Source organism: Tiliqua scincoides, chromosome 8 (assembly GCF_035046505.1).
Source record: "Tiliqua scincoides isolate rTilSci1 chromosome 8, rTilSci1.hap2, whole genome shotgun sequence".
Lineage (NCBI taxonomy): Eukaryota > Metazoa > Chordata > Lepidosauria > Squamata > Scincidae > Tiliqua > Tiliqua scincoides.
The window spans coordinates 24,454,125-24,478,558 of NC_089828.1; the positions used below are offsets into that span (position 1 = coordinate 24,454,125).

The 24,434-nt window shown below is 43.3% G+C and overlaps 1 protein-coding gene across 1 annotated transcript in view; it reads right to left on the reverse strand.

Moving 5' to 3' along the window:
• Positions 1-24,434, reverse strand: part of MTMR10 (myotubularin related protein 10) — a 52,174-nt gene that overhangs the window by 5,139 nt on the left and 22,601 nt on the right. Inside the window, exons 3-15 of the mRNA XM_066636243.1 lie at positions 23,921-24,057; positions 20,335-20,407; positions 18,701-18,843; positions 11,718-11,808; positions 10,308-10,476; positions 9,577-9,664; positions 8,823-8,911; positions 6,695-6,825; positions 5,476-5,545; positions 4,392-4,462; positions 3,402-3,571; positions 1,115-1,285; positions 220-402 (exon numbers count right to left, since the gene is read on the reverse strand). Coding sequence (XP_066492340.1) covers positions 220-402; positions 1,115-1,285; positions 3,402-3,571; positions 4,392-4,462; positions 5,476-5,545; positions 6,695-6,825; positions 8,823-8,911; positions 9,577-9,664; positions 10,308-10,476; positions 11,718-11,808; positions 18,701-18,843; positions 20,335-20,407; positions 23,921-24,057 — 1,586 coding nt within the window. The remainder of the gene's footprint in view (positions 1-219; positions 403-1,114; positions 1,286-3,401; positions 3,572-4,391; positions 4,463-5,475; positions 5,546-6,694; positions 6,826-8,822; positions 8,912-9,576; positions 9,665-10,307; positions 10,477-11,717; positions 11,809-18,700; positions 18,844-20,334; positions 20,408-23,920; positions 24,058-24,434) is intronic.

The following is a 24,434-nucleotide window of genomic DNA, read 5'->3' on the forward strand; positions in this document are numbered from 1 at the left end:
GATGTGCTAAATGTTCCCACACACAGAGTTAACTAGGAGAAGGTTGCAGAAGATCAGTGCCCCAGTACACAACACCCCGCAGGTTTGTGTTTGAAGTACAATTAGGCCACTATCTAAAAATATGTGCCATTACAAATGTTGTCCTATATGACCACTACCTCTGGAGCCAAAGGGCAGCTGCGTGGCAACAGCTTAATGGAATCACTTCCTTATTCTTACCTTTGTCCGTTTAAAGGATTTCACAGCCCCGTTGTGAACACATGGTGCACTTTTTCCAATGTACAAGGGGTTGTGAAAGAGCATGCGGTCTCTCGCAGTGTGCTGAAGAGACCAGTCCCAGACTGCAGGAAATTTCAGGCCTTTCTCATCACCCAGCTGGATGTTTTTGCTGATTGCAAACTCCTAAGAAAAAAAATTCATATATGCAAGGGTTCACAAATTCCTGCTAACTAAGCATCAAGCTGTCCACCAACACAGTTCCCCCATTCCAAAAAGCCTCCACACTTTCAGGCCATGTTGTAAGCAAGTTACAATCAAAACTCCCAGACAAGATCACCACCCACTGTGGATTAGAACCTTCAAACAGTCGCTCAAGATCCCCAGCAGAAAAGTAACTGTGAGGAACTGGTAAAACTCTGGGAATCTCAACTGTTATTTTTAAAAGTATTTTTGTTCTGAGGCTTGATGGCTTAAGCATGAAAGGGAGCCAACAGAAGTCCAAGTTCTCTATGCTTATTGAAGTATAAATGGCCACAATGCCATTTGTTTAGATATTTTGTCAGATCTTTCTAGAGTTGAAGTTTAACATTTCAAAGTGAGAATTTTGTATGATCAAAGCACAACACGTCCTCTGTGTGTGACAGCCATGCTGACAGAACAAATTATGCCATTTAGACCCTAGTGTGGTTGAACTTTTGAGTGCTAAACAAGTCAAGTGCTCTTTCTATAGCTATACTACCTGTACTCCTCTGGAACAACTTCAGATTTTAGGAAAGGCAATTGGTTTGTGCCAGGCTTAGATGCCACAGGTATGGTTTGCCACCTTTCCAAACTTACACTATAGTTGCGACTGGCAGCTAAGTGATTCAAGGTTCAATCAGTATTGTGTACTCACCGTGCTTTGCTTTACTCTCTGATGTGGTGAATTGAAGAGAAACGTCCCAAACAGTGAAATCCGGGTACTATCATACAATATTGTCAAGTAGGCTTCGGAAAACTCAAAGGCTGAGGGGTACTGCTCTAGCAGTTGCCAGACACAGTCCAGGAACATCAAGAACAAGGGAGACTGGAGTGGGGAAGACGATGGATACAAGTTATGTAAGACCCACACAAATATGCCTCAATCTGTAAATTCACCATAGCCATCAACATTGTAAACATGGATGTTACACAGGATACTGCAACATGTCCAGAACATGGTTCAGCAACATTTGTTGACAGATCCACCTGATGGTCCCTACCTCCAGCATCTGTTCCAGAGGAGGGGCACTCTTGGGCAAACCCCTGTCCAGGGGCACCATCTGCCTCTTCCAGCAAATGGGCTTCCTCACACCCTGTGTCTGAGAATGCCTAACTGCAGATGGTAAAGGTGGGAGAAACCATTATGTCCCTTCCTTTTCTGTTTCAACCACTAGGCAATTCGAAACAGACCCAGGTAACAAGATGCACTGCTTTGCATATGCAGGCAGGGTTTCTCCGGAAGCACCCAAAATCCTTTTAAGACACAAAGGTCAGGTTTCTGACCTTCAGTAAAGTGCTGCTCTAACTGAAAACTTGTTTTAGGTTCTGTGGTGTGATCTTGTTTGTACCTCTCATCCCCTAAAAATTAGGTCTCCCTGACCTTGCCTCTACTTTGTTCTTTTGACATTTTTGGCCTGCTGGTGGTTCTTATTCTGCAATTAGTTCTGAAACCCTCTAGCTCTGTGCAGAATCAATTGCTGTGTGCATAGCTATCTCTGAAGTTATGCTTTGCTTATATATTCATATGATGAATCAGAGGCTGGAGATACTGCAAAAACCAACTCCTCCTGGCAAGGTAAGAGTGCTCTGGGATTTGTGAAAACGCCAACAATTGCAGGATGGGGTTCACAGTCCCACTGAGTAACAGACACAGATGCTGCTGAATGACTCAGGAGAGTCCACAAGGCAACACAGCCCTGAAATCCCTTGCATTTCAGAATATCTGTCACTGTGGTGCTCATGTGTTCTAAAATCCCCTTCCAGGAGAGGTTTGTCTGGCAACAAGTCATGCTTTTCTGGCACCAGGCAAAGGAATCTTTATTTGCCCAGGACATACAGTATGACAATTAGCTAGTTTTCCGCTGTCTCTCTCACCTTGAGCTGTCATACTGGGCCACTGCGTCATTTAACACTACTGCTGCTCAGGGATTGTGTTACGATTCTATGTGTAGCTCTGAGAATTTGTTAAAACTGAAGGACAGCATACAAGTGTTTTAACAAGAACACACACACGATGCCCACTGAACTCATGTCTCTCTGTTTGTGGTTAATGCAAAAGCTCCTCCAGGTTTTCAGGGACAGCCTTGCCCACCACATGAGATTTCCTTTCCAAATGCTTAACATGGCAAATTATTTGCATGGTTGCTTAGGCAAGGACTGATTTGGGGAACTTCATCAATAAGCTCTTCCTTGACTTCCAAGTTCTCTCACAGCAATGTTAGGACCACAGCAATCTCATACCAGGGTGGATCTTCTGCTTATGAGGTATCTCCAGCCACTGACCAGGCAAGCTAGGAAGGCTAATGAAGTGTTTACCCGTGTTTCTTAGATTTCAGGGTAGGGCATAAATTGAACTTAATGTATAAGGACTGGAAGGAACTTTTGTTCCCCAAGTTGCAATGGTGGGGGAGGGATTCAGAACATTATATTCACTGACAGGCTTGCTGGAGAGAAAGTTTCAGTTCCCCTAAATGCATATTCAACATTTCAAAACTTCTGTAAGTTAGCTCCAAAAGGAGAGAAGTACAATTAGTGTTCACTGAACTAACACTGCACATGCTTTGGATGGGAAGTGCATCCTCAAAATTAGCTGGCAGTTGTTCTATTGGTTCTCAGCGCGTGTGCACACACACACACACACACACACACACCATTTACCCAGTAGTACCCAACAATCAACTCCATTAGCACAGTTCATTAGCATGAACCGGCAGCATTTCCTGTCTTGCTAGGTTATAGCTCTAAAGTAAAATGCCTTGGCACATTCCCCAATAAACAGCACTTCCAGTTCCCCACCCTCAGATCAAATTTCCATGAATCTTAATTTCTGATTAACTCAATACCAGGGTTATACTTTTCTGGGGGGGAAAACAAAATCTCAAGATTCTGTAAAGAATAAAGATTAATTGACATGCCTACATATTCTTAAGATCAATCATTACCTCTTTGTCAGATTTCTTCAGGTGGTTACATCTGTCCAGGAATGGGTATCCTGCCATGACCCACTCCTTCTGTATCAGACTCTGAAATCCAATGATGGTCCGAAAAAAGGGATCCAACATCACTTGAACAAGGGAAGCCACACAACAGCTCAGGTCTCGTCCTTCTTCCTCTATGGACAACATTAAGAGTTATTTAAATGGGGCTGGGTTGGGGAGGAGAGAAGACCTAATAATTTAAGCAATGTAGGAATTTGTTAACATAATTTCTGGGAAGCTGTTCAGTATGAATGGTTTGGGGGGTGATAAGCTACAAGGAAGAGGCATTTGCTCCATATACTACGTAATCAAGACCCTCCTCTATAATCTTGCATGTCCAAATTTAGCTAACAAAAGGATGATTGGGACTGCGCAAACACTGTTAACACACACGAATCAGGTGCAAACAGAGCGATATCAGAGAGCCAACTGGTCTTTCTTGCTGGAGCAATTGCACAATCTTTTAATGAAATGCTGCTCTTCTATGCCACTAATTAATTTGGAACACCTCTTTGATGGACATGTTTTGGAAAAATATGAAAGCAATCTAATATCACAATTGCTGCTGTGATATGCTGCTATGCTGTTGCTACTTCCAGAGGTCGAAATGAACAGAAAATCGATTGCACCTTAACAAATTTATTTCAGCATATGAGTCCAGTCCACTTCATCAGGAAGAGTTCTGGTTGGAGACTTGAATGCAGGGGTAAGTGTAGAGAAAGCAACTAATAAGTTTAATTATGGTGTCAGCACTTCAAGTTAAGTGACTATGGGCACAATCCTAACCAGGTCTATTCAGAAGTAAGTCCTATTTTGTTCAATGGGGTTACTCTCAGGAAAGTGTGGTTAGGATTGCAGCCTATGATGGCTACAGAGACCCAATTATACTGGCATAAAGTTTGCAGTAGTTTCTACATGCTTCCAAAAAATATTGTCAATAAAACAATACCTTACCTTGTAAAGTTACTGAAACATGTTTACTATCCAACATGTAAACAAGTTCGGCAGAATGCTTCAGGAAGAGTCTAGACAAAAAGATAAATTACATGAACTTGAGTATGAAATAACTTATCTGTACTCAACATTTCTAGATAGACTGCCAAGTAAATTATCACACTACCTGGTATTTGCAGAGGCAAACAGAGTTTTAATCTCTATCAAAGTTTAGTTTAAACTCATGATTTTCCAAAATCAGATTTAGTATGTCTGTTGTCTTGTGTGCTCCCTGAAACATTTGGTGGGCCACTGTGAGATACAGGAAGCTGGACTAGGTGGGCCTTTGGCCTAATCCAGGGGCTCTTCTTATGTTATGTTCGTATGTTCAAGTCTGAAGTTTTCTTCTAAACATATAGACAGAGAATCCCTGAATGTCTCAGTTCAAAATACATATGAGGTTTGTAAAATTTGATTGTAACATCTCTATAACAAAAAAATTATATATATCATGCCTTTCCTCCAAAGAACCACTCAAGAGACATACATCCTCCCCCTACCCTGAAATGTTGTCCTCATAGCCAGGTTGGACTAGAGATAGTAGAGCTCAAGGTCATGCAGGGCCAAATCCTCTCCAAATTTCCTGTACTGGTGCAGCCATGTCCACAAGTCATATGCTGAATCCTGTGGTAGGAGGGTAGTCACGGAGGCCTCCTACAGGTAAAGGAAGGTATGTTCCCTTTCCTCAGCACTGCATTGTGGCTGCACTGGCACTGGAAGGTTGGATAGGATTGGGCCCTCAATGAGCTTCATGTCTGAGCAGGGACTTAGACCTGGATCTCTCTGGTTTTAGTGCAATTATATTCTGCAATTTGACACTAGGGCTCTTCATATGCAAACCAATCCATCAGCCTTCTCAGATACCATGTTAAATAGAAACAGCAAAGAGCAGTCTTTTACTAAAGACTCTGATTCAGTATTAACACTGAGGAATTTGACTGGCAGTGGCTCGCAGATGGGAGTCCAGGATCTCCCTGGAGATGCCGCAAACTGACACCAGGATCTTCTGCATGCAAAACACTGAGCTACAGCCCCTTGGTCATACCTCACATACTCAAGCCAACGTGCATTTTCCAGTGAGGACAGCCATTTCTCCTCTGTTTCTTCAAAAGGTTCTGTAATCAGAAGCACAGATATGTTAGGAACAGTGCAAAACAGTCATGTTAACCAATTTTTGCCCAGCAAAAATTGTACACATTTGGTATGAATGTACACATTTGGTCCATGTTGTACATATGCAACGTTGGGCAGAAATTGCTTGGAACTGTTTCAAAAGCAGTGCTGTCAACTTATTTTTTTTTTTTAAGTGGAATACATTTTATATTCTGCCTTTTGACAATCAGGTCCCCAAAGCATCTTAGAACATTTTGAAAAATCTTTTTATCTACTTTCCAGAAGCCAAAGCTGGGAGGAGCTAAGTGCTGTTCTGTTTGGGGTGCTTTCTGTTAATAGGCATGGAATTTAAGGACTGTCCTTAGAAAACAAGTAGAGGGCCATTTACAGTTTATTACCTGTAACATCGTTAAAGGATTCTGCTTCTCATGAGTGCAGATTCCTCCCACCCCCACTTTATCCACAGCCAAAGATTGTGACAGCACTGTCGTTAAACAGGGTTAACCAGGGTTCCTGATCCACCTTCAACCTCGTATTTTATACTGGAATGTATATAAATGGCCTTTAGGCACATAGTCCTAACAACAGTCAGTCTGTTTGCAGAAATGCTATCCATGGATTTGCTTATCCACGGGGAGCAGAATTATTATCTACCTCTTGTGTTTTGCAGTCTGTTTTTGGCTACCCATGGTAATCAGATTCCTCCAGCACACATGCAGCCATCCTGCTGCTATTCACACCCATCATTTAAAGGTCTCTGCTGCATTCAGAATGCCAGCAGAGACCTTCAGAATACAACATTCAAAATGGTGCCCACAAGTAGCATGGAACCCTTTAAAATGGTTTTGAGAAGCTTCAAAATGGTATATTTTAAAATGTATCTGGCTTTTATTCTCCTAAACCATTCCCTCCACCAATTAAGATCTAAGTGTTGCAAGCTCTAAGTGGTGTTTCTTAACAAAACAATTTATATAAAACCATTTTAAATGGTATTTCCTGATGGCTGCTGGCATCTCTGTGCATCTCACTCCACAGGACCGACAATGCTATAAAACTTTCTACCATGAACATTTCAGTATCCAAGTATACTCTTTTTCAGTATTCACCTGCACACTTCTACAAACAGTAACTGAATAGTTTGGAGACCATACCATTCACACATAATTGCTTGAGTTTGAGGAAGGCAGCCTGGATTTCTTGGATGTTGGGCAGGCTCTTGTCCAAATCAGATTTGTAGACATCACTTCTCTGAGGATGACTTCTAGTAATTGCATTACAAATCCTAGCATTTAAAAAAAAAAAGGAGAAAAAAAGAGTTGCAGTACCACAATATTAGGCACAAAAAAGTTGGTGGAAATATTCCCAAATAATTTTTCTCTTGGTGATTTGATAAACTAAAAAGCAAGTACAAGAAAGGTGACTCTCAAAAAGGTACAACTTTCACCTGCTTCTTGGGTGTGTCCCCCAAACAGTTTTTTTGGCACCAAGTTCTCCTTCCTCAACTTGGTGCATTTTGGTCCCAACTATCCACCTCTAAATAGTGGGTGACAAATAGATCCAGTAAATGGGGCTTCCAGAAGGTTTAACTGGGTTTGTAAAAAAACTGAATGATACAATATGCTTTGAGTTCATTATCACATTCAGAAAGGGATGGGAGAATCCCAGTAGCCCAGAGGTTCCCAAACTCTTGGGACATGCGATGCCCCCCCCCCCCGGTGCTGAGAACAGAATGCATGGCTCCCAGAAATGACTGGTGATGATGGTATCACCAGTTACTTCCAGGTTTAGAAGCCTGAAAGGCCGCTACAAACGAAGCTAAGGGAGCCAGAGTGGGTGAGCTTTTCCTAGCACATAGTTTTCATGCGCTGGAGCTCTCCAACCACACCAAGTCTCCAGGTGCTGTCTGGTGCGATGTGGTCTCCTTGCTGTGTAGCAGGTATCCCACAATGCCCCAGCAGAGCATCACAATACAGAGTTTGGGAATCGCTGCTGTAGTCTATTTCTCCCATCTGTAAATAAAATGTAAAGTTTAACTTTAATCATCTCCAGTCTACTATCCTTGCTGGCTAATGTTCTGAAGGTGCAAAAATTCATCCTAAAAAAACTGATTAACCCCTATTAGTTTATTGTTGTTTTGTGATCACCCTGAAAGAGCAGGTTTGCAGCTTGGGGGTTCTCCTGGACTCGCAGCTCCTCCTGGATGTCCAGGTGTCGACTGTGGCCAGGGGTGCCTTTGCCCAGCTTCGGCTGGTGCGCCAGCTGCGGCCGTACCTGTCTCGGGCGGATCTGGCCACGGTGGTCCATGCCATAGTGACATCAAGATTAGAATATTGTAACGCGCTCTACATGGGGTGCTCCTGAAGGCGATCCGGAAGCTACAACTAGTGCAGAATGCGGCGGCTCGGGTAGTTGCTAGGGGTCGGCAGTTTGACTCTGTCATGCCGCTACTCCGGCAGTTGCACTGGCTGCCCATTCATTTCCGGGCTGAATTCAAGGTGCTGGTTATGACCTTTAAAGCCCTAAACGGCTTGGGACCAGCGTATTTGAGAGACCGCCTTCTTCCGTATAATCCGGTCCATTCTCTAAGGTCATCAGAAGGGGCCCTGTTGGTTGTGCCATTCTTGAGAGTGCTGAAGGGAATGGCGGCCAGAAACAGGGCCTTTTCAGTGGTGGCACCTGCACTATGGAATTCCCTCCCCTTTGAATTGAGAGCAGCTTCCTCATTATTAATGTTCCGGCAGGGCCTGAAGACTTTTTTATTCAGGAAAGCCTTCAAGGCACTATAAGGGCTGTTTTTATAAATTATATCTTTTACTGCATGCTTTTAATCTGCTGCTATGTATTTTATCTTGTTTTAATTGTTTTTAAGTGTTTTGTATTTTTAATGTTTATCTGTTTCCTTCTTTCCTTGTATTTTAACTTGATTGTTAGCTGCTTTGGGTGCCCTTCGGGGAGAAAGGCGGAATACAAATCTAATAATAAATAAATCTATAGCAAGTAACTCTGCAAACATGCAATTGCATGTTTTCTTCGAAGTAAGGAGTTTAATCCCAAACTAAGTGTGCACAGGAGTGTTCAATACAAATCCTTTATCATTTGTAAAATTACTTTTCGGGCAGTTAATATGCAGCATATTATCCTTCATCCACATGTTTGCTCTCTGTTTGGGGTAAACTCGACAGACCATAGGACAGCATTGTCAAGGAAAAAACTTTTAAAACATGGTATTAATTATGTGCAGGGACATGCCCACGAATCTAGCAACACTCATGTCTTTACCGTTGGTCTATTTTTCGCTGGTGCAATGCATCTTTGATGTTGGCCATTCTCACAAGGGCACTTCCATTGGAATGATTCCAGCACCACATCTAGGAGAGAGAGAGAAAATTATTTGTATTGGGAATACAAAGCATGACACTAGAGCACACTTCCCCTTCTCACTGTTGTGCAAATGAGTAGAAGATTCAGCTATCAATTTGCATATTTCCTTGGGAATCACTACAGAGCCTTGTCTTCTTACAAGATAGTGTGGTCTAGGCATCAAGGCCCAGCCAAAGGTGGACTGACTCGTAAAGGAGGACTTAAATATTCTGTTCCTCCTCCCTTTCTAAATGCACACATTTGGGAGGTGGGAACCTCCCAGGTTCTTTCCAACTAGTCTGTTTTTAAAATGGGGTAAACAGAAGAGGTAGTGTCTGTGATGGGGGGGGGGAGAATGCAAGGCACTGCCACCATCCCATACACAACTACTAGAAAGAGAGTGATCAGAAGCAGGACAGCAGCAGCCCCCTACCTCTCTGCCACTATCTTTGGCAGCACAACTACAGGAGATTGTGCCGGGCAAACTTGAAGAGTGAGAGAGAAAAGGAATTGAGAAGCAGTTAGGGAGTGACAGCAGGATGAGGCCGGTGGGTCAGTGTGGGAAGCAGCACCCCCCCCCCCCGCATCCACACTTGAAGTGGTCTGCTCTGTGGAGCAACTGCCCCTTCAGTGATGCAGCAGGTACTAGCAAAAAGTCTTGCCTCATACTTACTGGCATCCGCCTCCCAGCAAAGGAGGGAGAGAAGTTCTTTAGATCTTGATCCGCCAAAGAAGATGGCACTACAAAGTATTCTGGAAGACTTGGGGACAAAACAGAATACATGCATAAGAAATGCAATCCAAGCAGTGTCTGTCGAAGCTTTGTATTTCTGAAGTCAAGCACAGCATTTACCAGAACGCTAAAACCTGAAAGCAAAGCTTTCTTCCACTTAACTTGAAAGACATCAGTGGCATCATTTCAAAGAAAGCACGTTTTAACTCTTAGCAGCATAATGAGCACGGGTGCAGCACAGCGGTTCACAGACCAAGATGTGAATCAGGACTTCCCTGGTTTGCATCCCACCTGTGCCGCCAACTGACAAGGTGGCCTTAGGCAAGTTACTGCATTTTAACCTGAGCCCCGCAGTTGCAACATGGTGATAATACTACTAGCTTACCTTATGTGGTTGTTGTAAGGACTACACTGAGGTAATAAATATATGTAAAGTGTTTTGCATGCTCGGACAACACTAAGTAAATGTTATTATAACCTCAAAAGAAAATGCACCTCTAATCCCTTATTAACTGGAAGCTTTACAAGATGTCAATGGCCATCTGAATGGATTAGTTTCTTGCAAAGACATCAGAATTTTGCCAGACACTCCTCTTTGAAGCCAATTCTTTAGGTACCCTGACTCTGTCTCCAACCCCAACGTGGCTCCTTCGTCTACAGAGCAAACTTACCAGGTAGATATCATATAGCCTTCATTGACTGAACACACGCGCCACTCGGAGGCTCCTGTTCTCTTTATCTCTCTATCCCAGTCTGAGTAGGTTTCATATAAGGGAGTCTGCTGGTTGCTGCCACCGCCGCCGCCACCCCCTCCAGGGTCTAGTCCATTCACTTTTTTGGCTAAAAGAGAGTGCACAAAAACTTTAAACACACACCCCCATACCCCTTTTCCAAATTGTACCATGTTAATGCACAGCAGCAAATACAAGAACTTGCAGAGCTGTCAATTTTTAATGCTGCCTGAATACAAAACCAATTGGAAACCTTGCAAAATGCCATCTTGTGGAGTGCAGGCATCATTATGGGACAACAGACAAGAAGGGCAACTCTAACACTACCACAGACTAATTGGTTTTAAAGGACAAGGGAGGCACGGCATTCAGGACCTTCCATTGCCTGTCCCAAGCATTTCATTTCTGTGCTCTGTCTTCACATGCTCTCTCTGCAAATTGCTTGGAGACAGAAAACAGATAAGAAATCAGCTCTCTTTGTTTATGACCACCTTTGCAAGCTGCGTAAGAGGCTTGAGCATGTGGGAGTTGGGGTTGTAAATCAGTTTTCCTCCAGACCAAAAAGCCCTAAAACTCACAATCCCAAAATGCCTTCAATCTACACCTATAACTAGAAGTGTATATGCAGAAATAGGGACAGCCCAAGACATTCTGGTGCCTGAGATGGAAAACCCAAATGGCACCTCTACACAAATTAGCATGGGGCATGACCCAGTGGAAAGTTCTCTGCACTACCAGGTTCTTGCACAGCTCTCATTCATTTGAATGGGGCCCAACTGTGAACACATCCCAGTAGACTGTGCACCATGGAACAGATCTGCCCATCATCATTAATGGAGCTTCAACATTAATGCAGCTTCAAATACTCCTTGCCTCATGATAGGGCCATCTCTGCAGAGAAGCCTAAACTTACAGATGTTAAGTTTGATGAAAGCCTCAGTATTCACTGTCTGTGAATGGGAAGAACTATGCCTCCATGGCTGGCTGCTCTGGTCAACTAAGACAGCTGCCTCAGACAGTGTCGGTGGAAGTGCCCAACTGCCTCTACCATGCTTCCTCTCCTTATACTCCCTGAATTCAAAAAGGAAGAAGGGAATGAAGCACACAAGTGTGAAGGAGAGGAGAGTGGGGGATTAGAGGGCCCTCATCCATGCTTCCTCTTCTGCTCTGTTCCTCTCTCAGGGAGAGGGAAATGAGAAGGAGCAGTGATGGCAGTGGCTGATTAGGGAGACTATTTGGTACTAGATTAGGGAGACTATTTGGTGTGGCAAGGCACCATGCAAGGGTGGAAACAACATCTGATCTGCCGTCTCGGGTGCAAGCAGGAATTGGGCTGCATTGTGCAGTTACCTGGATTGTGATATTTTTTGCTCACATATTCAAAAGCAAAAAGAAGCTGGAGATCTGCTGGCTGGGAATAATGAGCGATGGCAAGGCACACCTGAAGGGAGACAAGAACAACCACCATAACCAATGAAATTGGTCCACAGCCATATACCAGAACAGAGTACTTTGCAAGGCTTGCCATTTCATAATGAAGGCATGACCAGACCGAACTAGGATGTATTCTAGTCCAGGGGTGTCAAACTCATTTCAAACAGAGAGCCAAAGTTAGCATTCATGGTGCCTGTTGAGGGCAGGAAATGACATCATTAAGCAGAAAGTGGCATCGGGAGGCAGATGATGGTCAGAAACAAGCATTTTATTCTCACATAGAAATTCATTAGCTACAAATGACAGAAGATGTGCAAATCTTGTTCATATTTTCAGGATATGAGAGATCCAGTTATCATGCTGGGAGAACTCAATAACAGGGGGTCGGATAAATTGCTTCTGGGAGGCCGCATTCGGCCCATGGGCCTTATATTTGACACCTGTGCTCTAGCCTAAGGTATACAAAGTATATCTTAGTTTCCACCACCTGAAGAAAATAGGTGGAAAACTGAAAGTAGAAATTGACCAATTGTAGAAAGTAGAAATTGACCACAGCAATGACCAAAAAGGAAGTGTTAACAGTATGTGGAGAAAAAAATTCAATATAAGTATACTTAAAAAGTAATAAAGCAGTAGTAATACGCATAGATCTGCAGGTATGTTTTGAGCTCTTCAGTATCTATCATCACACTCAGTAAATGTTGCAATCCTATTTACGCTTACATGGGGGTAAACCCTACTGAACTTCATGTGACTGGCTTCAGAGTACATATACAGATAACCATTTGTATAGTGCAGTGGTTCCTAAACTATGGGTTGGGCCCTACCAGTGGGTTGCGATCCAACTTTTGGTGGGTCACAAAACTGACAAGCTGATAGCTGACATGGAAAATGCATTGAGCCCTATGAAAAGGGAGCAGCATGTGTGCATTTACTCATGACTGGGCAAATTGCCTTGGCCCACTTCAAAGGACAGGCCAAGAGGACTGCAATGGCATCAGAATGGTCCTGATATAACGAACACAGGTCCCAATGAACACAGGTCCTAACAAACTCTCAAGGAGTAAGTCCCCTCCCTTCAAGCAGAAAAGAAAAATGTATTGAGACCCATGGAAAGTGAACTGAGCCACATGTGCATGTTTACTCATGAGTAGGAGGGTGCGCCTCCGTCCATTGTGAAGGGGAACACAAGGCCATCAGAATGGTCCCAATCCGATGAACATGGAGCTCAATAATGCTCCAGAAGCGCTCTTAAAAAGGTACCACCACTGTAAAAAGGATAAAAACAGAGGCTTGAGAGGCTAGTAAAGTGAACCTTTTTTTTTTGTCTTGTAAAGTTAGGTGGGTCCCAATAGAATGTCATTTTAAATAGTGGGTCCCAGTTTGGGAACCACTGGTATAGTGCTTACTGGATGTGCAAAGCACTTCAGATGCATTACCTTGCTGTAATCCTTATAACAGCACCATAAGGTAAGGAAGTATGTATTACTATCCCCAAATTGCAGCTGGAGAGCTTAGGCCAGTGTTATTCAAACTCTGTTCACCATGAGAAAACATTTCTTTAATTAATCAGCCCTTCACAAAAATGCTGACAGTGCAAAAAGGAAGCTCTTGAACTACATAAGCTGAAGTTGCCTCCCCAACCCAGCCTGTGTGGCAGTTCTTTCTTCCAGGGGAGTAAGTGAAAATGGGGGTTAGCTTTCTTAAAAAGTTCACATAGGAAGAAAAAGAAAGTCTTCTACTGAACCATATATTTGGTTCATCTCTAGGTCAGTACTATCTCTACACCAACAAGAAGCAGTTATCCAGGGTTTGGACAGGAATCTTAGCCAACCCCACCTGGAAACACTGCGGACGGAGCCCAAGACTTTCTGCATACAAAGCATGTGCTCTACCACTAACCTATGGCCCCATTTCCTGTGCTTTCACCTTAAGAGTAATGACCAATCTACAGATTAACCCATTGGTTCCCAACGTGTGCGTTGTGACACCCTGGGGCATCACAAGGCACTCCTCAGGGCAACGCGAGAGGCCTGCCGCTCAGCAGCGAGCCTGCAGTGCAAGCCTAAAAATAGCAGTAAGGAGGCTTGGTGTGGTGCGTAAAGCAGCTATGGATGAAAATTATGCACTTGAGAAAGCCCTCCCACTCACCCTGGTCTCTATGACACTATTATTAGCCTCCATTCGGCCTATGGCTGGTGATATCAGTGCACGACACATTTTGCGTCATTGCAACTGCCTTTTGAGCAGCTTATGGGTTTGAATAGCATGTGGGCATTGTAAGCCCAGCAAAATTGGGCAGCGCTGTATTAAGCAATATGCTGTGGATGACTCATTAGGATCCACACCACTCAGTTTTACTGCATCATCAGGCAGCAGAGAGTATATACACTATTGCAGCTGCTCATTTTTACTGCAACGTTTTTGTCAAATTAAAATAAAGATATGGATCCAGAGAACCACCACTCCACTTCCTGCTGCAATTCCCTGCGCATATGCACACAGAGCTGCTATGGATTGATAGACACTTGGAGAACAGTGTGGAGATCGCAGCTGGAAGATAGCGGAATTGGTGAATGCCTGGTGGTGCTGGGGTGGGGGGAGTGCTTCCTGCTTACACATGGGGCATTTCCAATCCAAACCAAATCATCAGTATAAAGCCACAGCCAGCACCAGTACAAAACTGTCTTGTATTATTAATCTATATTCCAGAACAGGAGAAAAAAAAAATCACACCAGACCTCTTCTCCTTCCTGTCCTGCTCACTGTGGAATGTGTGGCTCAGCCTTTGTGGATTGGGGGGGGGGGGAGAATGGATTCTGACCTCTTCCAAACTCCTATTAGAGGATAGTGGGAAAGCAAGAACACCCTGAATGAGATAGGTACAGTTTCATCACACAGCTGCAGGGGAAATGGCTGGGAAGCACACGTAGCACTCTGAAGGCAGACAATACAGGTACTCACTGCTAAATCTCTCTGATTTTAAACAGCAAGCCCAGTTGACATTAACCAAGCATGCACGCAGGGGAGTGAAAACTGACTGGAATAACAATAATTTAAAACTAGTGCTCTGATTAATTTTGCATGTTAGCCTTATAGCACATTTTCTGTTAGTCCTTGCCAAGCTCCGTGAAATTTCAACAGCACCATCAAGCAGAGAGAACCGTTCCCTCCACGTTTACCGAGTTGCTTTTGAATGTTACTTAAAAATATATCACTTCTTTTAAAGTTGCTGACTGAATTCTTCCGCAGCCTCCACTTATGCTCTGTGTTCTTGCTCTTCACTTCCTCCCACACCGACCCAAACTGGGTTCCTTTGGAGACCTCTTCAGATCTAGTCTGACAGCAAACACAGCTGCATGCTACACTTCAGCCATGAAGAGTTGAGCATTTCCTCCAATTAGTCACAAGCCCCCAATGTGCAAACGTAGCCCATTTCAATTCACATGCCTCGCACACAGGTGGATTGTTCAACTTAAAACTGTGGAGTTCCATAATTTCAGTGTTTTTTTGTGTTGTGGCCAGGCACGCATGACTCAGAATGACCAGAAATTCCTTTAAAAATAATATTTCACAAGCGTTTGCTACCAAGGACAGCCCTCTTAAAGATCTATAAAACTACAGAGCAACAGTCTGCTATCTCACACATACTGGCATTTTCAATGGGAATGTTAACTCTGACTTAGCAACTACTGCCAGGAATCTTTTCCTGTGTCACATTCCAGAGGATTTGATGTACTTTTGGAGGTGTGCACTGACTGTGCAGCCACACTCAATTTTGTACATCAATTTTGATGTAATTTTGGAGGTGTGTACCAAGTTAGCCTTCCTGTTTTCTCTCACCCAAAGATGGTTACAAGTCCTGTTGCTGCAGCCAAGGCAGCTAATCTTCCAGCAGCAAGAAGAGAGGCTAAAGTTGGCTGGCAATGGCTGCAGGAATTCAGATGTTTTTATTCCCATGCAGCTCCAAAGCTCACCAGGAATGCTTTTGCAAGCGCAAAACAGAGGCTTCTTCCCCTTTTGGGAGGAAACGGGAAAGCTATTTTAGTCTCAAGAGTGAAAATGCTTTAGAGGGAAACACCAGCAGGGCAAGAAGACTGATTGAAGCTGGTTCCCAAAATCTGTAGAAAAGCCTGGAACTGCCCATTAAGTGAGAAACTGCAACCATCTCACCAACGCAAGGTAGTACAGGAAGCAAGTGCTTCCTGCAGCTTTTCCCGTTCTTGGGAAGATGCAGCAAAAAGGCAAAGTTGATGTGGGTGTAACATTGTCTCTCAACAACAGCTAGGAGATCAAGAGTGGGCTCATGTACCCCCTTCCTCCAATGCTCCACAAATTTTGGATGCCAAACATCTGCTCTTGCCAGTACCATTCCCCAGCTCTAGAAGAAAGGATCTTGCTTGCTATCCCACCATGCCTGAAGTTCAGGTGACTGCGTGACAAAGTGGCTGCCCTCCTTATCAGCTCAGAAATGGGCACTCAGCCATGTTGGGTTGAGCCTCAGTTTCTAAGCAACTCCAAGAACCAGAACAATATCGGCCCTTCTCCCAGCTTCGAAAAAGCTCAGGATCCTCCCTATGAAGCACCAAAGACAACATAATGCTACACAGTGCTATCAATAAGCCACAGAATTGGCACAGGAAGAAGCAGGGGGAGGGCATGCAAGCCTATGGCATGTCCCCATTCTCAGCTGATGCTCCTTATCAACTTGCTCACGCAAGTTCACCCACATGTACAATTGGGGCACATGTCATTCAAACCCTGCAAATGCTACCACAACAAGCGCTATGAGCAATTTGTTCCTTTAGTGCCAAGAAAACGTTCTTAGTCACCGTGTGCAGGAACAGGTTCCAACTCTTCACAGCATTTCACACTTATTAAAACAAACAAATCACCACCACCACCACCTAGCCTAATTTGGCTCAAGAAGAAAGTATGTTCAAGACCAGATCCACTCAGTTCACATTTTGGTTTCAGGATGCTAGGTATTTACAGTTTCCACCTGGGGAAAAAACACACCCCCATAATTGAGCTTGCCCTATTACATACAGCTGTGTGAGAAATTTAAAACCAAAATAGCAAGCACACTGGAACATGCCACACTGAATGGACTTCTTGTTCTTTCTTTAACCGAGTCCAAACATTCATCTGGCACTTCTTTTTTTTAAACCAAAAAAGAATGCTAAGCATTGGCCAGAGAAAACTCTTCCTTCAGCTTTTCAGAAGCTACGTGTGAATTTGCACATCCTCGCCTTTGAGTTACGTCGGGTTAAGGATAACCACTCTCAGCTATTCACTGCCTCCATTTCTAGCATCAACAGAATTGCAACTGCAGATGCCTTGCTTTAATGCACAATTTGATTCTAGTCTCAGGGGATTTAAACAAACCATTAGAGCTCTTGATCCATTAATCCCTAGGTTCTCAAACTGTAGGCTGGGATGCTTCCCTGGGAGGGCATTGCAAGTACTGGGATTCTGGGAGTAATCCAGAAGACGACAAGCAGCTGCTTGGGAGTAAGATTCTCTCCCTCCTCCTCAGGATGGTAAGCTACAACTGGAAGTAGGAACAAGTCAGTTCTCTCCTTTGGGCCAATGCTTAGGGCAGCCAGGAAAACGAATCCAGGTAACATACTAGCTAAAATAATCTTCAACCTTCATTCACTTTGATCCACAGATTATTGTGGGTGGTAGTGGAGTATGTCTGCTAGATGTATATCTCCACAAGATAAACTACTGAAGTTTCCTCTGAGCACCAGGTAGCTATTTACAGAGGAGGCTGCTTGCTGCACCTCTGCGTGATGCCCTTATCTCCTTGCAACCAGATTCCACTGACTTCAGGCAATTCTCAGTGCTGGCTGCGACTGGATCATGAGATTCCAATGCAGAAATACAAAGGAATCGCTTGGTCTTGGAGGAGGCAATGAGTTGAGTCTCTGTAGGAGCTATCGCTCTGAGCCTGCCTCTTATTTGCATGTGGGTTTATTACACTTTCAGAGTACAAACACTAAAATGCATTAAAAGACTAACTGCTTGTAGAGGCAAGGCTGGCAACACCTGTACAACTGCAGGGTTAGAAACAATACAGTGATAAGTGCACTATCTCAATCCATAGCTTTTCTACTTCATATTCACAACTCAGCCTGGATGGTGATTGTGGTGGACAAGTTCAATAAAGTATACAGAGTGATAACTATGGCCCTTGGGGGGGGGGGGTTCATTTGCCACTTGATGTTGTGCTCTAGTAGTAGTACCATGTAGTGCAATTTGGTATGTTTTGTGCACACATATGGCCATTATTCTTCCTTGAAACAATCCCACAAGAGGAAGTTACTATTCCCATTCTACAAGTGGGATGGGTGTTCATGGCCTAGTTCTCACTGAGATGAGAAGCCTGAATCTGGGTTGGACCACTTTAGACTGCAAGAGGGAATTGTATGAATGCTCCTTCATACAAATACATCCCATCTGAGTTTTTTCCTGACAATATAGAAAGGTACATTCAAATCAAGGCCCTATCTGCACTCTGAATTGGTCCAGATCGCATGTTTCACAGCAATGAGAACACCCTTCACCCTCTCTCACCGCACATAACTTTCACCACACACAACTTTCTCATTTTCTAGCCTTACCACAATGCTATGCGTATAGTTCAAGAAGTTATTTGCAGTCTAAAAAGACAGTTAAGGTTCTGCAGGAGTCCCAATATTTAAAGACCAGATGATGGTAATGAATCTAAGCAAGCATAATGAAAAGCTATTCCATACTTTTGGGGGTTTTAGAACACATGTAGTTGACCAAAATGCAACGCTTGCTTCTTCTTACCACCAACCCTACCAATAGTGAAGTATTTCAATTGTAGGCAATACCGAAGAACAAAAACGTCAGACCTGCTGCAATACCTTTTTTGCACTTTCTGGTCCTGCTTCATCAAAACGAAACCGGACAATGCGAAAATCCTTGCAGTAAATGATCAACTCTGTTGGATTAAATTTAAGCTTCTGGTTGGGGCCCAGAACTTTCTGTTTCCTCTTTGCGTCATTTACTGAAAAAGAAAAAAGATAGTTCAATGTCTTGTTTTAAAAGAAAAAGCTTACAAAGCACCACCAATTTGCAAATGCTGAAGACAATCTAGCAACATTTCCTGGACAATGAAGAAAAAAAAATCAAATTGGTACACAGCAGCTGTCATGTTAAGAGCTCACAAGCTGCTCCATTCCGGTCCCATTATGGTCACGTTCAGTTCCTCCAAGAAGCTCAGAGCAGCAGTTTAGCTTCACAATTACCCTGAGATGGATGAGGTCGAGAAGTAGTGATTCGCCCAACCTAAGGGCATCATAGTCAAGCCAGGTTTTGATGGTTTCCCACACCATACGACACTGGCTCTCTCCCATCTGGGCTCTCTGAGCTAAGACATCTAACTTGCTTGTGCCACACTTGAAAGCAGACAATGAAGGTGATTTGGGAAATGCATACTCCAATAAATGGAGAATCTTTGCTGAAGGCAGTGTTTTGATTTGATTTTTACAATTCTCACCTGAAATGGCACAGAGCTCTTATTCTCTTGAACCAGCATGCAGGAAACAGAGACTTGATTTGGGACTGCTTACCCTCAAGCTAACCAGACACAGCCGAAACCTGCCTCAAGTATCATCACTTATTGTGCTCCTGTTATCAAGATTACAGGAGTTTCCTATTTCTTAGTTCAGCCTCAACATACCATCACAACCAGACAGTGAAGTCCTCATGTTAATAAACTTAATCAGCATTTTTTTTCTCCATTTTCAGTTGTTATCTAGCTATTGGCATAGTGGCCAATAGTCCTAAACAATACAGCAGACTGAATATGAGAGACTGTCATTCTTTTACAAGTTTAAATGGGCTTGGTCTTGCTACTTTTCATATGTCATTGCCAGACTTCTTTTAACAATTCTGATCAGAATCCAAAAGAAACTTTTAATGCCCAGAGAAAGGAAGCTCATCCACAGCTGGGGCTCTCTTTAGCTTCCACCTTTCCAGCAGCAACAGCAAACAAGAAAATCTACTTTTAAAGTCAAGCAGTGGCTTTCCTTGTTTTCTGTGGAAACTACACAAAGCCTCAGCAGCATCACAGATCACTTACATGTGTGTAAATGGCTCTTTTGAATCCCAGGCATGACTGATATTGATCAAGGTCAGAAAAATATGCCGAAGTTAAACCAGCTCTGCTACTTGATATTGTTGACATTCATAACATCTCCCCAGGTCTAATACAGACCTCAAGTCTTGCTGCATTTGATAGTGTCTACTCCCAGGTAAACACCTTCATAAACACTGGACTGCACTGGATAAACATGCACTCTTACCTGCAGGTATGCACCACTGACTGGTGGGACTAAAATCTAAGTTTCCTGAGAATGCATGTCTCATTAAGTAACTGGCATGTGTTAATGGGCAAAACAAACTTTCCAGTACAATGCAATTCTGACTGCTCTTTCTTTTCTAAACCTAAATACATCAGTATTTTAGCTTTCACACCCAATTACTTCATACATACCTGTGACTATCTGTTCGATGCATGTCAGTGCAACATCATGTTCTCCCAGGAGAAGGTTCTTGTAGTGGAATCTCTGAATGGAGATAAATTCAAGATATAGGGATTCACTTCCAATTGAGCCCACAGTAGGGACAGACGCAATGAGGTAGATTGAAGTTGACTGACATAGTTATAGTAGACTGCAACATTACAGCCGGCAGAGACAAAGACATACAACTTTTGCAGCGCGCCAGATACAGTCCATAGGCTAGGGTTTGGCACCAGCTGATGTGGGGGATATATATTTTGCACAGAGAGATTTAAGTATCTGAAGGGCTGAGGATTCAAGATATAACAGCCACTTCTAACACTTTCCTAATATTTTCAACTAATAGTTTTTTGTCACAATTCTGTCTTGCACACTTTGAGAAAAGCACAAATTGAAAGAGCAGTAAGACCTGAATAATTCATATATCACTAGTAGTACTAGTTGGCAACCTTCAGTCTCGAAAGACTATGGTATCGCGCTCTGAAAGGTGGTTCTGGAACAGCGTCTAGTGTGGCTGAAAAGGCCGATTTGGGAGTGACAATCCCTTCCACACTGGGAGCAAGTGCAGTCTGTCCCTGGCCTGTCTCCCTGGCTATGGGCCTTCCTTCTTTGCCTCTTAGCCTCAGACTGTTGGCCAAGTGTCTCTTCAAACTGGGAAAGGCCATGTTGCACAGCCTGCCTCCAAGCGGGCCGCTCAGAGGCCAGGGTTTCCCACTTGTTGAGGTCCACTCCTAAGGCCTTCAGATCCCTCTTGCAGATGTCCTTGTATCGCAGCTGTGGTCTACCTGTAGGGCGCTTTCCTTGCACGAGTTCTCCATAGAGGAGATCCTTTGGGATCCGGCCATCATCCATTCTGACACATACATCAGCCATTCTGACACATATATCACTGTCAGACACTCATTTCCCCCATTTCTGAACTAGAAATTATGTATGACATGTCTCACATAATTGTTGCAAAGATTAACGAGTCCAAGGCTGCAACCTTATAACACCTACTCTGGAGTAAACCCAAGTGAACTCAACGGCACTTTCTAGCAAACACACATAGGATTGCACTGTAAGCATGTCACATTTGTATACTCATTCTTATACGAACATTATAGCATTCCATGTCCAAGACAGGACATTGGACTACAGAACTGCATACAAGGTATACAGTACACCCTTTTGATTTCTGCTGGGGAACAAAAAATGTATGAACTGAAAGCAAATAACTTTAAGGAACAATATATTTGTAAGAAAAGGCAATGTTAGTTTTACATATAAGAAGATGAGCTCCTGGGATTTTTTTCCATGCCAGAGAGAGAGAGAGAAAACAGTGGCAGATGAAAAGGTTCTCCTCTTCTTCATGCTGTTAATAATTCTGTTTAGGTACAGGAGAGGCTACAAATGGTATACTAGCTACTCCCACTTATAATCACCATTTGCAAACAACCCAGATTAAGCACTGTTTAGTATTGTTAGTGAAGTGGGTGACAACTATTTACTCAGCAACATAAACCAGTTGGTTGTTGCTACTGAAAAACGGCATATGATATTATCCATCTTGCACTAAGGCTGTCTTATACACCAGAACATCACAAGCACAAAAAGCTTATTTGAAAAACGTTCCGTGGAGTTTCATCTTCCTTAGACTGAAGATTCCATGGACAGTAGGAAGAGGTCGGACTTGGCACATTTCTAATACAAAGACAATATTTATACAGTGCTATCCAAAACTCTGAACCTACTTGCAGCAACTTCCAGTTCTCTTCTATGAAAGGAAATATCTTGGGCCCATGCAGGGATTTCACCAGCATGCAGAGACGCCATCCTCCTACCCACATAGGAAGATGGGAAAGCCCCCACTGATGTGGAGCTTCACACTCGCATTGCTCGTGCTGTGCCATGGCCATTGTTTCTGGAACGCATGATAATGGCCTCCTGAAGAGCGGATTTAATCATATTTCTTTTCATCCCAGTCACTTAGTTGTGCTAGGATTTTAGATTCAAGAATGCAGGAAAGGAAACTGCAACTGATTCAGGACACGTCTCGCTGAACGCTGGCTGTTGGGAGATGGATTAATCATATTACAGCAGTCTTGTGTGCTGGTCATACTGGCTTCCAGTTTGTTGCTGGGCTCAGTTCAGTTCAGTAAGACCTTTATTGGCCTAAAACTGGGCTCAGTTTAAGGCACTGGTCTTTAAAATCTCAAATACACTGGGACCAGGTGATCCTACATACCACTTTTGGACATGAGCCAATTTAGTCCTTAAAGTCCGTATTACAGGCTTTGCTTCCAGGCAGTAAATTGCATTTGGTTGGCAAAGATGAGAGACAAAGCCTGCCTGGTGGAAGTGCCGCAGCTGTGGCATTCCTAAAAAATATACCAAGCTCCCTCATCTGTTCTAAGAAGAATGTAAATCATTTTTATCCTGAAAGGCAGGGCTCTCTAAACTACAACCCATGGGCTGGACCCGGGGCAAAGAAAATGCTGTCCATTTTCTCGTGAATGGAACTTACTGTTCCTCCATATCTGATCTCTACATAAGGTCACTCCAGGCATCTGCTTCCACTGCCCATTGCTCCAGCAGGTTCTGTGTCCTAGTTTCAGGGCAGAAGCAGCTGCCCAGAGCGACTTTATGCAGAGATCCGGAAAGAATAGCCCCTGAAAGAAGTGCCTGTGTTGAAGAGTCCATCATCAGCCTCTGCCTTGTCTGCCTTTCCCAGTTGTTAGGAAGTAAATAGTCAGGCTAGCCAAACCCATGGGAATGAAAACTAGATGGATTCAATGGTGTGTCTTGTTCCTATATTCCATGTAGGGTAGTGGTTCCCGAATTTCTTTGACTGGTGACTCCCTTGACCTACTGGGCTATTGGCCATGGCTGCTCCATTAGGGCACAATTCTATACATTGTACAGGGTGGCAGATATTTTGCAAGGATTCTGAAGCTCCCCTGGCTGGTTTCGCAGCTCCTGGGGGGGTGGGGCACCACAGCTCACAATCTGGCAACCACTGGCCTTAGGAGATAGCAAATGCAGGGTATTGGATTGTTGCAGATGAGTAGGGAAAATCAGTCAAACCTGTGGGATAAAGTTGGATATGACTGGAAAATTGGCAATGGAGATAAGGGTCATTCATTAAACACATTTTTACCCTGTTCCTTCTCAGTACAACTTACATGGAGTTATTCCATTTTGGCCTCAGAATAACACTAGGAGGTAGGTTCGGTGAAGAGATTATGACTCAGTCTCTGACCAGTACAAAAGATGGTGGTATGGAATCTGAAAGGACTAATGGGAGAGACAATGACAAGTGACTGTTCTCCCTGCCAACACCTAGGACAAGTAACTCTGCTACAAGGCATGAAGCCTCATCCAAAGGATGGTCTGATGGAGTAGCTCAATCTTGGGTCCATTTTGGTCTAAGAGTGCAAGGTCTCACTTACAGTCTATAATCTCAGTCTACAATCTAGGGTGTGAGTGACAGCTACAAACATCTTCACAACAGATATGTGCCCAGGTGGATAATCATACCAAAGCAAAAATGCTACATAGATATAAACAGAAACCAACCTGAAGTGGCATGGTATCATCCGTAATGAAGGATATCTTGAAGTTACTGCAAATGAGCTTCCCCCACAGATCATACTGGCTTGTATCTGCTGCAATGCATTTCCTCACAAAATTCACTTCATTCACCACAATTTCACCTTTAACAAATAAAAGGGAGGGGGAAGAAAATAATTAAGGTCATTTACATTGCATGACCTGCACTTTCACTCACAAAATACACAATCACTTACAAAGACTTCACACCTATAAGATAATGGCTTCAAAAAGCTGATTAGCAAGGAGAGCCTGGGTGGGGGTTACGCCCTTCTTTATGAGCTATAATCTTATCATGTTTGTATTGCTCAACTGTACTACGACTTTTTATGGAAAGAGAACAAATACTAAACAATCTTTATTCATCAAAAAATTTTCAGTTGGAAGGATGAGTTGAACTGATATACTCCACTACCACTTGATCAAACATGTCAAGAAATCTAAAATATTTCTTCAGATCTAGCATCTAAAAAAAAAAATC